The sequence below is a fragment of the Grammomys surdaster genome, unplaced genomic scaffold (assembly GCF_004785775.1).
Source record: "Grammomys surdaster isolate TR1022 unplaced genomic scaffold, NIH_TR_1.0 358, whole genome shotgun sequence".
Taxonomy (NCBI): Eukaryota; Metazoa; Chordata; class Mammalia; order Rodentia; family Muridae; genus Grammomys; species Grammomys surdaster.
In genome coordinates, this window is record NW_021604777.1 from 999434 (window position 1) to 1014021 (window position 14588).

Sequence of the window (14588 nt, forward strand, 5' to 3'; positions counted from 1 at the left end):
CTTGTAGTGGTCAGCACAGGCAAAGCCATGTCTGTAAGGCCTAACTTATAGTGGTCAGCACAGGCAAAGCCATGTCTATAAGGCCTAACTTGTAGTGGTCAGCATAAACAAAGCCATGTCTGTAAGGCCTAACTTGCAATGGTCAGCACAGGCAAAGCCATGTCTGTAAGGCCTTTCTTGTAGTGGTCAGCATAGGCAAGTGACATGACTCATACAGGCCTTTGGTACCAGGTGTTTCTAGGATGAAATCGATAAGAAACCTGCTGTATTTTTTTGTTTGTTTGTTTGTTTTGTTTTTTGAGGCAGAGTTTCTCTGTATAGCACTGGCTGTCTGAACTTACTCTGTAAACTAGGCTGGCCTCAAACTCTGACATCCACCTGCCTCTGCCTCCCAAGTATTGGGATTAAAGGTGTGGGTCATGATTGTCCTGCTCCCATTTTTTTTGAAGACAGTTTTCCCTGGAATCTGGCACTCACTGACAAGACAAGGCTGATGTCTTGACTAAGCTGTCTCTAAACCCATTTTACTCCTTAAGATATATTTTTTTTATTCACTACTGTGTATGTGCATGGGTATGTTTTATGTGTATATGATGGTGTGTGTGAGTGTAGGTACATGTGTGCCGTGGCACACAGGCAGAAGTCAGAGCACAGCTTTCGGGAGTTGGTTCTTCTCCTTTCATGGGACCCTGTAATCAGACTCAGGTCATCGGGCTTCTATGGAAAATGCTTTTATCTATTCAGACATTTCTCCAACCCTTCTGATTTTTGTCTTGTTTTGTGTCAGGGAAGTGTGGATGCACGTGGTTATTTTAGTGTTTGTGCAAGTATGTGCAGGTACACACATATGTATGTAAGTGTGTGAAGGTCTGAAGTCAATTATTTTCTTTTATTGCTCTCCATCTTATTGTTTTCAAACAGTCTTTTACTGAACTTAGAACTCAGCGATTCACCAAGGATAGCTGGCAAGTGATACCCAGGGAGCCTCCTCTCTCTGCCTCCTCAGTGACAAGAATGTCCACACATGAAGGCACATCATATCCAAACACACAAGAAGAAATGAAAACATTATCTTCCATGAGCAGCTACAATCAAGAACCTCGAGGAGGAAAGTGAGCACCTCTGCCTTTCTCTGTGTGTACACTTCTGGGCACACGTGTGTGTACTTTCATGTGGAGGCCTGAGATTGATACTGAGAATCATCCTCCATTGCTCCCTACCCCCCTTCTTGGTTTTTTAAGATTGTACTTTTTTATGTGGCCTTGGCTGTCCTGGAATGAGCTCTGTAGACCAGGCTGCCCTCTCGCATAGCATGCTGAATGAGGTAAGACTCAGAGATCCTGAAAAATAGCCTAAAGTATCACAGTTGAAAAGTACTGCTATTAATAGCATCAAGTAAAGGAGTTGGGGAGATGGTAGAGTGGGTAAAAGTGCATTCTGTGAAAGCAGTAAGGTAGGAGTGTAGCAGGATACTTATTCTGCTACATTGTATTTGCAGTGGAGTTCCGTGATTAGGCAGTAGAAGAGGAAGTGGAGCTGGGAGAGAAAGAGAGAAAGGGGAGGGGAAAAAAAGAAGAAGGAGAGGGAGAAATAGAGGAAGGGGAGGAGAAAAAGGAGGCTATTAGCCATGGAGAACCACGGATGGGTCTAAAGCTGTCCTGGGTAGCAACTTCTATCAAAAGGTTAGATATTGGGTAACGACTCTAGTTGTGTGGGCATCTTGTTGACTGAGCATTTCTAAATATATAGACCCTTCAGATAATCATTAAGCTTTAAGAGTCTCATTTCTACTGGGTACTGTGAGGATGGCAGATATTGTCTGGGGTTCAGCCGAGCTTTGTGGATGCAGTGTGGGGGATTGGCAGAGCCATCTCATGGGTGCCAGGGCCTGTGCATCTAGCTAGCCAGAGCTCCGGTCAGAGCTGAGGAGCAGCGGGAACATGGTGGCTGCCCGGGAACAAGCCAGACCAGGCGCTGTTTTCTAAATATCACCCCTACACGGGAATTAAAATTGACAGCACTCACGTAAAAGCTGGGGATACTGTGAGCACCGCCTGTAACAGCAGCTTTAGGGTACGCAGACAGGTGAATCACTGGCACTTGATGACTAGCTAGACTAGCTCAAATAGTGTGAGCTTTAGGGTCAGTGAGAGACCCTGCTTTAAAAAAGTGGAAAGTTGTGGAGATTTGGCAGTGGCAAAGTGCTTGCTGAGGAAGTACAGGTCTTGATTTAAGTCCCCAGCATCAGAATTAATAAATACATGAATACGTACATACATACATACATACTTACATACATACATACATACTTGCATACATTCATACATACTTGCATACTTGCATACATACATACATACTTGCATACATACATATATACATACTTGCATACATACATACATACTTATATACATACATACTTGCATACATACATACAAACTTACATACATACTTGCATACATATTTGCATAATACATACATACTTGCATACATACATATATACATACTTGCATACATACATACTTGCATACATACATATATACATACTTGCATACATACATATATACACACTTGCATACATACGGGATTTTTATGCAAAAGGGTGAAAAGCTCGAGAGGAAAACACCCAGTGTTCTCTTCTGTACACACACATGTGTGTGTAACAACACATATACATGCACGTATACTATATAAAATCAACACAATCCAATCAAACATCACAGCCCTTTTCATCATTCTGGGGTTCCTTCAATTAACATCCACGCACAAGTACCAGATGCTTACCTCGTCCCTAAGTGACGGGTCCCTGCAAGCCACATCAGACAGCAAGGTCACCAGGCAGAAGCTGAAACTCTCTGCAACTGGGAGGTTACCTGGAAGACATGAGGCATAGATGAGATAAGAACAAACTAAGAACAGAAACACTGGCCGCCTGATTCCGCACACTCCTTTTCTCACACAGCCTAAGGACCAGCTTACCAGAGCCAAGAAAGCACATGTGGTAGCTCACGCTCATAATCCCAACCCTGAGGCAGCACAGACAGGCAGATCAGAAGTTCAGAGTTATTCTCACCACACAGGGAATGTGAGGGCTGGCTGAACCCCAACCCCAAAAGAAGAACACATAGCAAAAAAATAAAAATTAAAAAATTAAAAAGCGCCGGGCAGTGGTGGCGCACGCCTTTAATCCCAGCACTCGGGAGGCAGAGGCAGGCGGATTTCTGAGTTCGAGGCCAGCCTGGTCTACGGAGTGAGTTCCAGGACAGCCAGGACTACACAGAGAAACCCTGTCTCAAAAAAAAAACCAACAAAATAAAAAATTAAAAAGCTAAAAGAAGGTAAGAGCTTAGTTTGTCGAGATTCAGTTCTATCCATTGTCATAGACTCTTGCATTAATTTTCAGTTTTTAAAATTGCACTTCCTGTGCATGTGTGTGTATCTGTGTGTGTGTCTGTGTGTGTGCCATATGACACATAAATGAGTGATAAGGCATGTTGTCAGAGGACAACTTCTCTTTGGTCAGTACGGTCAGTTCTTTCTTTCCTTCATGTGAGACTCAGGGACTGGACTCATGGTAACTGAGTCTGACCTTGAACTCTTGCATTTTGTGGTATGTGTGAGAATGCACATGCCAGAGCATGCCTTTGGAGGTTAGCAGATATTCTCAGATGTGGGTCTTTACCTTCCATCTTAAGGTCTTTTTCTTTTGTGTTGAACTGTACTTTCCAGCTGAGCTGGCCTGTAAGTTTCCACAGGATTCTCCTGTCTCCAGCTCCTACCTTGCTGTAGGAATCCTGAGATTTCTGTGGCCTGACTGCAAATCCAGCTTTTACATTGGTTCTATGGTCTGAACTCTGGGCATCAGGGTTGTATGGCCACCTCCCTGACCCAACCTTGAACTTGTGATCTTCTTGCCTCTACCTCCTAAATTCTGCTTGGATTATAAGTTTGGTAATGGGATTATTGGTAATAGATTATTTGGTAATGGATTACTAGCTCCATGCCTAGCTCATGTGGTGCTCAAGATAAAATTCAGGGCCTCAAGAATAGTGGAGGCAAGCTTTCTAACAAATGAGCTATATCTGCAACTCAAGAGATAAATCTAAATCAAGTGTAACCAATGGCACATTGGCACATGAATGATTAGCATCAAACACATACTCATATCACTTTTAGCAGAATGAAGCATACATAAGCACATATTCATATTGTGTTAGAGATTGACCCAAAGTCTCAGAGCTGGAACTACACACTTGACTACAGAACCACACACCCTCAGCATGCCCATAAAATTTTAAGTCCTTCTCAAACTAAGCCTAACAGCAGGGAAATTCTTCAAAGCTGATAGGCTAGAAGGAGTACCTTAGCTAAAACACCAAGAACTATGCATATGTGGCCTTTCTGTCAGGTGTACCTTCAAATGTTAGAACTCCCACCATGGTTTCAAGCATGCTTATCATGTGCTATCATGAATAATGTAATCAATCTTATACTGAGTCAAAGACATACAAATACCCACTTCCTCATGGAGATATTCTCAGATTATGGGAGTATACAGTATATGGAAGATTATTAGAATTCTACTAGAATTTTAAAATGCCACTCAGGTATCTCTGAAACATGTGTGTGCATCAGAATCATTTTGGGGGTTTACTACAATTTAGATTGCATCCTTTGGGAACCACTACTCTAGATTTTAGCAGCATGAGTTATAACAAAAAAAAAAAAAAGGAGGAGGAAGAGGAGGAGGAGGAGGAGGAAGAGGAAAAAGAGGAAGAGGAGGCAGCAGCTCAAGGACCTGAGTTTGATCCCTAGTAACCCCATGAAAAGCTAGCATGGCAGCACACATAATTCCAGGGCCATCAAGGAGGTAGAGACAACAAACAGAAGGATCCCTAAGGTTTGCTAGCCAGCCAGCCGTCTTCTTGTTGAGTTCCAAGATGGTTAGAGCCATCTTATCAAATATACAGACAAACACACACAGAGACAGACACAGACACACATGGACATACATACATAGACACCCTACCACTCCCTATACTCCCCCACATATCTTCCCCACTCCACATTATCTTCCAAATACACACACACACACACACACACACACACACACACACACACGAGTGGTGAAGCATATAATTAGCATGCACGAGGCTCTGGGTTCAGTCTCCAGTTCACATACAAATCCTATAAATTTATATATTTCTAACAATATTTCAAACATGTCAAATTTTTCATTCTAATATGAATCTGTATATATAAAAGTGATCTTTAAAAGTTTTATTTATTATTCCTAAATTACATGTATATGATGGTTGTTAGGCCTCAAAAGAAACTGGGCCTAGAGAGACGACTCAGCAGTGAAAACTGCACCCTGCTTTTGTAGACGACCCAAGTTTGAGTCCAAACACTGACCAAGCTTGTAACATCATTCTTCCAGCTCCAGGAGCTCTTATGACTCTGAGGGCACTGCACTCTCATGTACATACCACAGACATAGCCCACCATACAGAATTTAAAATTAAAAAAGAAAGGAATATCAATAGATTCTGAGACTGTACTTTTCAAACTAGGTAACAGTTTTAGATACAAACTTCTATTTAATATGTTCCTTTGAACTGTGGAAACATTCATAATTTGAAGATTCAGTTTTAGGCATGGTGGGTAACTTAAAGGGCTAAAACTCTACAGATCAGGAGATGTACAGGCACAATCGGGATGTTTATAACAACAGTAAAATGTCTTTGTCAGACTGAGCCCTTTAACAAGTTAGGCCAGCCATTCCTACTGTGGAAAAAAAAAAACAAAAAAAAAAACAAAAAAACAAAAAGCAATGTCTTCATTACCAACCCATCAGGATATGCTCAAAGCTTTTATATAGAGCACCACAGAGCTAAATTCCAAAGAAACTTCAATTTTATGGGAATCCAAAAATGCTGGAGGTGTTCCAAGCTGATCGGGAGCTTCAGGGTATCAGGACACAGACATCAGTGTTGTAGCTAACACAAACATGGCACACAGTGGACCTATGACTATTTCACAAAGAAGAAAGACAAACAGAAAGGAAGGAAGAAAAGAAGGGAGGAAGATGGGAGAGGGAGGGAAGGAGGTAGGACAAGGAAGAAGGAAAAGTACATGAAGGAGGGCAGCTGAGAGAATGTGGGACAAGGCTGTGACTTTCTCTTTGACACCCTCAGCCCCCAAAATCCAAAATAAAATACCAGTTTAAAAAAATGTGTCCATGCACTGTGTTGGTACATACTTTTAATTCCAACACATGGGAGGCAGAGGCAGGCAGATCTCTGAGTCTGAGGCCAGCCTAGTCTACAGAGATAGTTCCAAGACAGCCAGAACTACACAGAGAAACTCTGTCTCAAAAAACCCCAGATAGATAGATAGATAGATAGATAGATAGATAGATAGATAGATAGAGATAGATAGATGAATAAAAAATTTTTAAATGCATATGAATTTATTCCATTCCATTCCTTTTCTTTTTGTTTTTTGTTTTGTTTTGTTTGTTTGTTTGCTTGCTTGGGTTTTTCATCTGAGACTAGAGTTATGGCTGTATCCCAAGTCTATCTCAGCCTTCTATAACAGCCACACAGAGATATGGAGAATAGACCTTTCTCTAGAAGTGAATCCATTAGCTCTGGGGCAAAATGGTTGGTTTGGGGATAGGCAGATGCAGATGGCCGAACTATAGCCAGTGACACATAAAAGTGAAAGTTTCTGAAGGTCTCAAAAGAATTTGCTCATTTCCAGAAGAGTTGATGGAAAGCTGCAGACTGTGAATCTTTCTCCCTTTACCCATGGGTCCTAGACAGCAGTAAGTAAAGTCACCCATTGCTACTGGCAATTAAGTTGTTTTACATCTGCTGAGACCAGCCAAAAGCTGTCTAATTTCCAAGTTTGTTTGTTTCTTTTCCTCTTATTTATTTATTTTGCATTCAAGATAAATGTCACACAAAATTACCTTTGCCTTTCCGAGCTGTGCTTTCTTCTACCCAATACACTTTTGGAAGACCCCTGAGAAGTCGTAGAAGATAAGGAACAACACAATCTTTGTGCTAAAAAACAAACAAACAAACAAACAAATAATTATATTTAATAAGTGACTAGCCAGTGTTTCACATAGATTAAGCAAGCCATATCTAATAATCTCATATTTTCCAGGACTAATGTAAAGCACCAGCCACTCACATGCATCACAGTCCAAAAGACATCACAGTCTCCACCCTGTGGTGTGTAATGTGCAGCCTAGTGGGCTTCTCTGAGGGATGGGCCCAAGTAACAGCCTCTCTAGAAGGTACTTGCAAGCAATTACTTAAGTTTGCTGTCAATCACAGGGGTACAGATCTCCCAAAACTACCTGTGGATCCTAAGACAAGATTCTTGGGACCAAAGGGTCACTTACAGCTGCAAGCTTCTGGACTTGACATTTCCTTTCTTCTTACCCTGTGTCCTCTTCCTCTACTGCAGTTAAATTGTGTGCTTTGTGTTCCCTCTTAGTTCTTGAAACTGAGCATCAGACCAGCTTTAATGGCTAATAGCACCCAATGAAAGAAACAGCTTTCCTCCTTATTTTATTTTATTTTATTTTATTTTATTTTTTGAGATAGGGTGTCACTATGTAGCCCTGGATAGCCTGAAATTCTATAGACCAGGCTGAGTTTCAACTAAGAGAGTTCCTCTGCCTCACAAATGCTAGGATTACAGGTGTGAACTACCACCCTAGCTCGGCACCAAGCTTTCAAGCACCTACATCTCATACCCAATGAACTAGAGACAGTGATTATTCTAAACTTGGTCTAAATGCAGATTTATAAGCAAAAAGGAAAAAATGTGAAAATGATTAAAGGTAGCGGCTAGAACATCTATCTAGGATCATAGGCACACACTGCAAAGGGCTGCACTGCACTGCCCCTACAGAGCTGCAGCTCTCTCCACATAATTCAGTGGCCTTAGTAGTACACACGGAGGAGACCACCTCCACTGCTCGTGGTACAACTGTTGCTATGATAGCTCAGAAGACACATGAAGGTGGCCAATGCATCCTGAACAGAGTCAAGCAATACAAACTAGAGTGAACCAAGATAAGAGACATGGTCCCTTGGCCTTCTCAGGGTCTAATAAAGCATCCTGGGGTCCATCTGTATCCATGAGTCCAAAGGTGGAACTGGCAGTACAAGTAAACTGTCATGTGCTGTCTGACCCCAGACCATTCGCCACTCCTTATGTAGAACCCAAACGGCAAGAAGCGTAGTCTGTACTTTTTTCTTTCTTGCTATCTTAAAAAAGTCAAATATATGTTTGGGATTTACAATTAACTCTGTCAAGCAATGCATATGTCAAAGATATTTTATGGGCAAATCAATCCTAAAATGGCTAAGGGTACAACTAAGTGGTACAGGCCTGCCTGGCATGTGCAAGGCCCAGAGTGCATGGACAAACACTGCTAAAAAAGCCACACATTCAGTCAAAATACAAACCAGGGTGGGTAGACATGTCTGAAATCCCAGCAGTGGAGAAACAAAGGCAGGAGAACCTTACCATGTTCAGCCTGGTCTACACAGCTAGTTCTGGTCTAGTGTTTACTAACAAACTAAGGCAAGAATATACAACAAGATTGTTTCATAAAACAAAATAAATAATAATAAAAATGCTTATTGGAGTATAATTTCTAGGAAGTGCAGGGTAATAGTTTTCGATGAATAGCCAAATATATAACATTATTTTCCTAACAGAACAATTAAACTTAGAATTCAAAATTAGTATCTACAAATGATAAACAACATATAAATGAATTAGAATTGATATCCAATGATCAAGAATTTGCTTCAATTACTGTTGACAATTATAAAAAAAAAAGAAATAACAGTATACCATGTTCCATTGGAGTAACAAGGCTGGGGTTTATTTAATCCCTATCAAAACGTTATTAACATGCACTCATATGTCATTTCTATTCAGTTTTGATAAAGATGGTCTTATATGACTGATGAACTATATGCCTAATGAACATTTTACCTGCTATAAAAAGCAAGTCTACTTTGTAAAATACGCAATTAGGTCTCAAAAGAATTTTATCTTAGTAATACCCCTAATTTTAAAATAGTTAAAAAAAACTTTATTATTTATTTTAAAGAATCAATAAGTTGGCTGGGCATGGTGACATGAGCCTTTAACCTAGGAAGCAGAGCCAGGCAGATCCCTGTGAGTTGGAGGCAGCCTGGGCTACACAGTTAATACCAGGACCACCAGGCTATGTAAAGAGATCCTTCCTCTAAAAAAATAATTCGGTTTCCTCAGATCAACGTCACTGCTCTGTTTACCCCATCCCATACATTCCCTTAGCACTTTGGTAAGGTTGGGACACACACTTCTAGTACTGTTAAGGACTAGGTAAATATATGCAATATGAATGTGAATTCTCATTACTCCTCCGTTTACACTATAGAAATTATAAACTTCGTAAAGGCTTACCTGAAGATCAGACTCAATGAGAAAAATGCCCAATGCAATCACTGCATCTCTCCGTCTTTCATCTAGTTGGAAGATTCCATGAAAATCTACTGGGCACATGCAAAGCAGCTTTTGAACCTAGAAAATAAGATGTAAGACAAACATAAGGGACTGAAGAGATGGCTCGGCGCTTAAGAGCACAAAACAAAGGGTTGGAGAAATAGCTCAGTGGCAAAGAGCACTTACTGCTCTTGCAGAGGACCTGGGTTAGGTTTCCCGGTACCTACATGGTGACTCAGAGCTAACAGTAACTCCAGGGAGCGCCTCATCTGACCTCCTCAGGTTCCTGAATGCTCATGGTACACATACATACACTCAGGCACATACACATACACTAACAATTAGACTAACAAACAATCAAACATATGGCTTCCCAAAACAGAAAGCCACATTCAGAAGAAACACACCCTGCATAAGTCCATGGATCCAGCAAATCACTATTTCATTTCTCTTAAAAGAACACAGAATGGTATAGTGACAAATTTGAAGTTTTGGTTTCTTTGAAAAATAGAGAAATATTATAGGAATGCGCTTTTGTTTTGATCCCAGATGTGGGGATATGGGGCTGCTACAGACTGACTGCAGCAGCTGACTATGATTTGCCTCATGCTCTAGCAGAGGTGTGATTTTGCCAGCTGCAGATAGTTTTTGCAATTGTGTGACATTTGGAAATCTGGGGACTTTTCAGAGAGTATATAAATGCTAGAGCCCTGAGAGGCGGGGAAAATGGCTCATCAGTTAAGAGCACATACTGGTCTTGCAGGACCTACGTTCTTTCCCAGCACCCATATTAGGTGATCCACAACTGCCCGTAACTCCAGCTCCAGGGGGATCTCACACCTCTGGCCTATATAAGCTCTAACATTCATGCACACATATCCATACACATGATTAAAAAGAGACTTATCTCTTATCCTAGAGAAACGAGATATTATCAGAGATCTCAGTTAAATAATGTACAAAATAGAAGAGATTTAATTCTTCCTGTTGAAAATAAGGGAGTGGCTGGGCACTGATGAACACATATCAGTACTTTCAGTACATGAGAAATGAAGGCAGGTCTTCTGAGGCCAGTCTGGCAATAAAGGAGACGAAAGAAAGAAAGAAAGAAAGAAAGGAAGGAAGGAAGGAAGGAAGGAAGGAAGGAAGGAGGGGGAGAGGGGAAGGGGAGGGGAAGGGGAGAGCGAGGGGGAGAGGGAGGGGAGTGGGCGGAAAGAAAGGGGCAGGAGAAGGGGAAGAGAAAGAAGCAAAGGTGCTTCTCTTCATCTTTAGCATTTACTTTAGAAAATCTACAACTTGCTGTGTGCAGCCAACCCTTAATCTCAGCACTCCAGAGGCAGAGGGAGGGAGAACTCTTTGGGTTGGAGGCCAGTCTGGCCTACAAAGTGAGCTCCAGGAAAGCCAGAACTATATATAGAGAGACCCTATCTGCAAATTAAGGAATGAATGAATTAAATATGCAGCTGTATGTAATTCCTCTTTTCTTTGAAATGTACAGAAATGTTAAGAGGACTGGACAGGTCTTTCTCAGGAGCCGTCCCTTAGCATCCCTGCTTCTGTGTAAAGGTAAGAAACATCCACAGCATCCAAAATACAGAATAAAGATACGAGGACTCTGTTTATTGCTCCAGACAAAGCCAACTAAGTAACACGGACAGTCACCCCCCATTACCAGGCAAGTCCTCTTACTTAAGGAACACATATATACCACAGGTTACACCTACATGACCACATACAGTGTGAGATTTCTTTGTCTTTGCAATCTCTCAGCACAGTACCTGTGATATAGCTCACATTCCAGTTGAATGCTTATTCAATTAAAAAGGAAAGGGCTGTGGGACTAGGGAGATGGCTCAGAAGTTAAGAGCACTTGCTGTTCTTCCAGGGGACCTGGGTTCAAGTCTCAGCCTGCCTGTGGCCACTCACAGTTCTCTGCGACTCTATCCCGAGGGGTCCTTTTCTGGCTTCTGTGAGCACCAAGCATGGATGTGGTGCACCGGTATACATACAGGCATACATATAAAATAACTAAACTTTTTTATTACATTTAGTGTGTGTGTATAGGAGGAGCTAAGGTGGGAGGACTAAGGAGAGAAAGAGGAGGAGTTGGGAGAGGAAGAGAAAAAAAGAAGAGGAGGAGCTAGAGAGGGCAGAGATGTAGGAGGATGGAGAACCACACAGGTATGGAGAGCACTTGTGGGAAACAACTTATAAACTTATAATTAGGTTAGCTAATTGGGATACAACTCTCTTTGTATGGGCATCTTGTTATTAATCATTATCAAACATATAAAGCCTTTGATCAATCTATAAGAATTAGAGTCTCATTCTCTTACTGGGCCCACATGGATGGTGGGATGGTCTGGGCAGTGCCCTGCCTTGTGGAGACACCGTGGAAGATTGGCAGAGCCAATCTTCTGGCGGGCCAGTTCTAGCTGCAGCACGCACGTGGTCTCAGGCCCAGAAACATGGCGGCTGAGCTAGGCAGAGCCGCTGCAGCTTAGATAGTCGGATGAACCAGAGGCCAGTTTTAAATAATTACCACAACATGTATGTGTGTGTGTGTGTACACATGCGCATATAGGTACTCTTGGGCCAAGTTGTATATGTGGAAGTCAGAGGACAGTACGTAAGAGTTCTCTTCTTTTACTACATGTGTCTTCCCTAGGACAATGGCCAGGATCCAATTCAGGTTATGAGTCTTGGTGCAAGCACCTTTACCTGCTGAGCCATCTCATTGACTGGCTTCGCTTTTCTCTTTTTTTTTAAAAAAAAGTAATTTTTGTACTAATAAATTTTGTTCTTTTATATTTGCATATACATACACCATATACTGTGGTCCCTCTACCCTACCCTACCCCTCCACCTTCTCCTTATTTACTAGCCTTTGGTTTTGTCTAGTGTCTAGTGTCAAAAAGTTTAATTAGGGCTGTCTGTGTGATCCTGAGTATGAAATTAATCATCAGAGCCTGGTGGGCTCACCAGCCGCTATACAACTAGACAGTATGCTTCACTTTCTCTCGGAGTGTGCTCTCTGTCAATGGATCAGTACCTACTGTGGTAGGGCTCCAGGAGCCCAGTTCCTCCTTAACTGACTTCTGTGTTCCAAGGGCCGTTATACAGAGCTGCTGTGAGTTGGTGGTAATCATGACTCTGTATACACTGGAAGCAGAGGAGAGCTAATGGATAGCTGCTCAGCTGAAATGACAGAGCATCAAACTACCCCCTAAATATCTATGTCTATACTCACAGACAAAGGCTACAATCAGCCTCAAAGAAACCTCTTCCTTTAGTCAGAGGTAAATGAAAAGATTCATGACTGTGCAAGAAGCTGAGAAAAAAGATCTGCCGAGAGCTAGGTCTTAAATAAGACATTTACACTACCACTCCAGAAGAAGGAGAAAGGGGGGGGGGGGGCTGGAGAGATGGCTCAGTGGTTAAGAGCACTGACTGCTCTTCCAGAGGTCCTGAGTTCAAATCCCAGCAACCACATGGTGGCTCACAACCATCTGTAATGAGATCTGATGTTCTCTTCTGGTGTGTCTGAAGACAGCTACAATGTATTCATATATAATAAATAAATAAATCTTTAAAAAAAAAAAGAAGGAGAAAGGGAGGCACACAGGCACACAGGCACACATCCACACACAAACATGCACACAAGTGCACACTCAGCATGCACTTACCCACTAACCCCTCTCCCAAGTTCACTGCTTGCTTTTGTATTTATTCTTTGTGTGTGTGTGTGTATGTGTGTGTGCTGTGACTGCACAGACACATGTGCAGTATACCTGTGGACACTGCCCAGAGGGCAGCTCTGCGGACTGAGTTCTCCTTCTTCCACCTTTATGTGGGTTCCAGGGATAAAACTCAGGGCACTGGCAACAAGTGACTTCACTTGCTGAGCCATCGCTTGACCTCTATTTAGTACGTCTGAAACCAGTACAATGACAAGTATCTGAAATTACTGAGTGTAAAAACAGGCAAGCCACATTATATACATGTATGAAACTGTCAAAGAACAAACTTAATTGTTTACAGAACTTTTTGGAAAAAAAAGTAAAACAAAGAAAGGAGAGGTTGCAATCCAAGCACCTATCTATAATCTCAGCAGTAGAGAGGCTGAGGCTTAGGGGACAGAAAATCTAAGGCTAGTCTATGTTATGTCCCTAAGACCTTGTCTTAAAAATAAAGAAACAGAGACTAGAGGGATGGCTCAGTGGTTAATAGCACTTGTTGCTCTTGTAGAGGACTCAAGTTCAGTCCCCAGCCACCATAGCTATCTGTGACTCCACACAACACAACACCCATAACCATCTGTGACTCCACATAACACAACACCCATAACCATCTGTGACTCCACACATAGCACAACTATGTACATGTAGGCAAAACACTCATATACATAAATAAACAAATCTTTAAATAAAATGTTTCTAAAAATAAAGGAAAACCAACTGAACAAACAAACAAAAAACGGCCAAGCATGGTGGCAAATGTCTTTAATCCTAGCACTGTAGGAAGCAAAGACAGATGGATCTCTGGGAGTTTGAAGTCAGCCTGGTCTACATGTATGAGACCTTGTCTTCAAAAGGGGGGTTGGGGCTACAGAGATAGCTTAGCAGTTAAGGACACATGCTGCTTTCCAGATGACCCAGCTCTAATTCCCAACACATACACAGGTGGCTCAGAGCAGCCTGTAAGTCCAGTTCCAGGGTATCCGATGCCCTGAGGCATCCTGACACTGTATTCACACGCACGTCCAGATCCCCTCCCCACACATAATCTAAATAAGCACTTGAGGCAATACTTTGACCTGATCCTTTACAGAAACACCAAAGCAAGGAGGAAGTCAGCAGCCCTCCCTCCCTCCCTCCCTCAAGACACTGAGCAGAAAAGCCATATGAGAAGCAACCCTAACAAGCTGTGGTAAACTATGTAGGTCAAAAGAAAGCTACAACAGCAGCACTGCTTCCAGCACAACTTTTGTTACTTGAAACCTCTGGGAGAGTCCTTGTACAGATACAGATACAGTTCTCTGGGAACTAAAAGCTAAGCTTAAAGGA

General features: G+C 41.9%; 1 protein-coding gene across 1 annotated transcript in view; it reads right to left on the bottom strand.

Moving 5' to 3' along the window:
* The window catches only part of Pi4ka (phosphatidylinositol 4-kinase alpha), a 120946-nt gene that overhangs the window by 99442 nt on the left and 6916 nt on the right, over positions 1 to 14588 (bottom strand). The window contains exons 2-4 of the mRNA XM_028779630.1: positions 9484 to 9600; positions 6974 to 7067; positions 2782 to 2870 (exon numbers count right to left, since the gene is read on the bottom strand). Of these exons, the coding sequence (XP_028635463.1) occupies positions 2782 to 2870; positions 6974 to 7067; positions 9484 to 9600 (300 nt within the window). The remainder of the gene's footprint in view (positions 1 to 2781; positions 2871 to 6973; positions 7068 to 9483; positions 9601 to 14588) is intronic.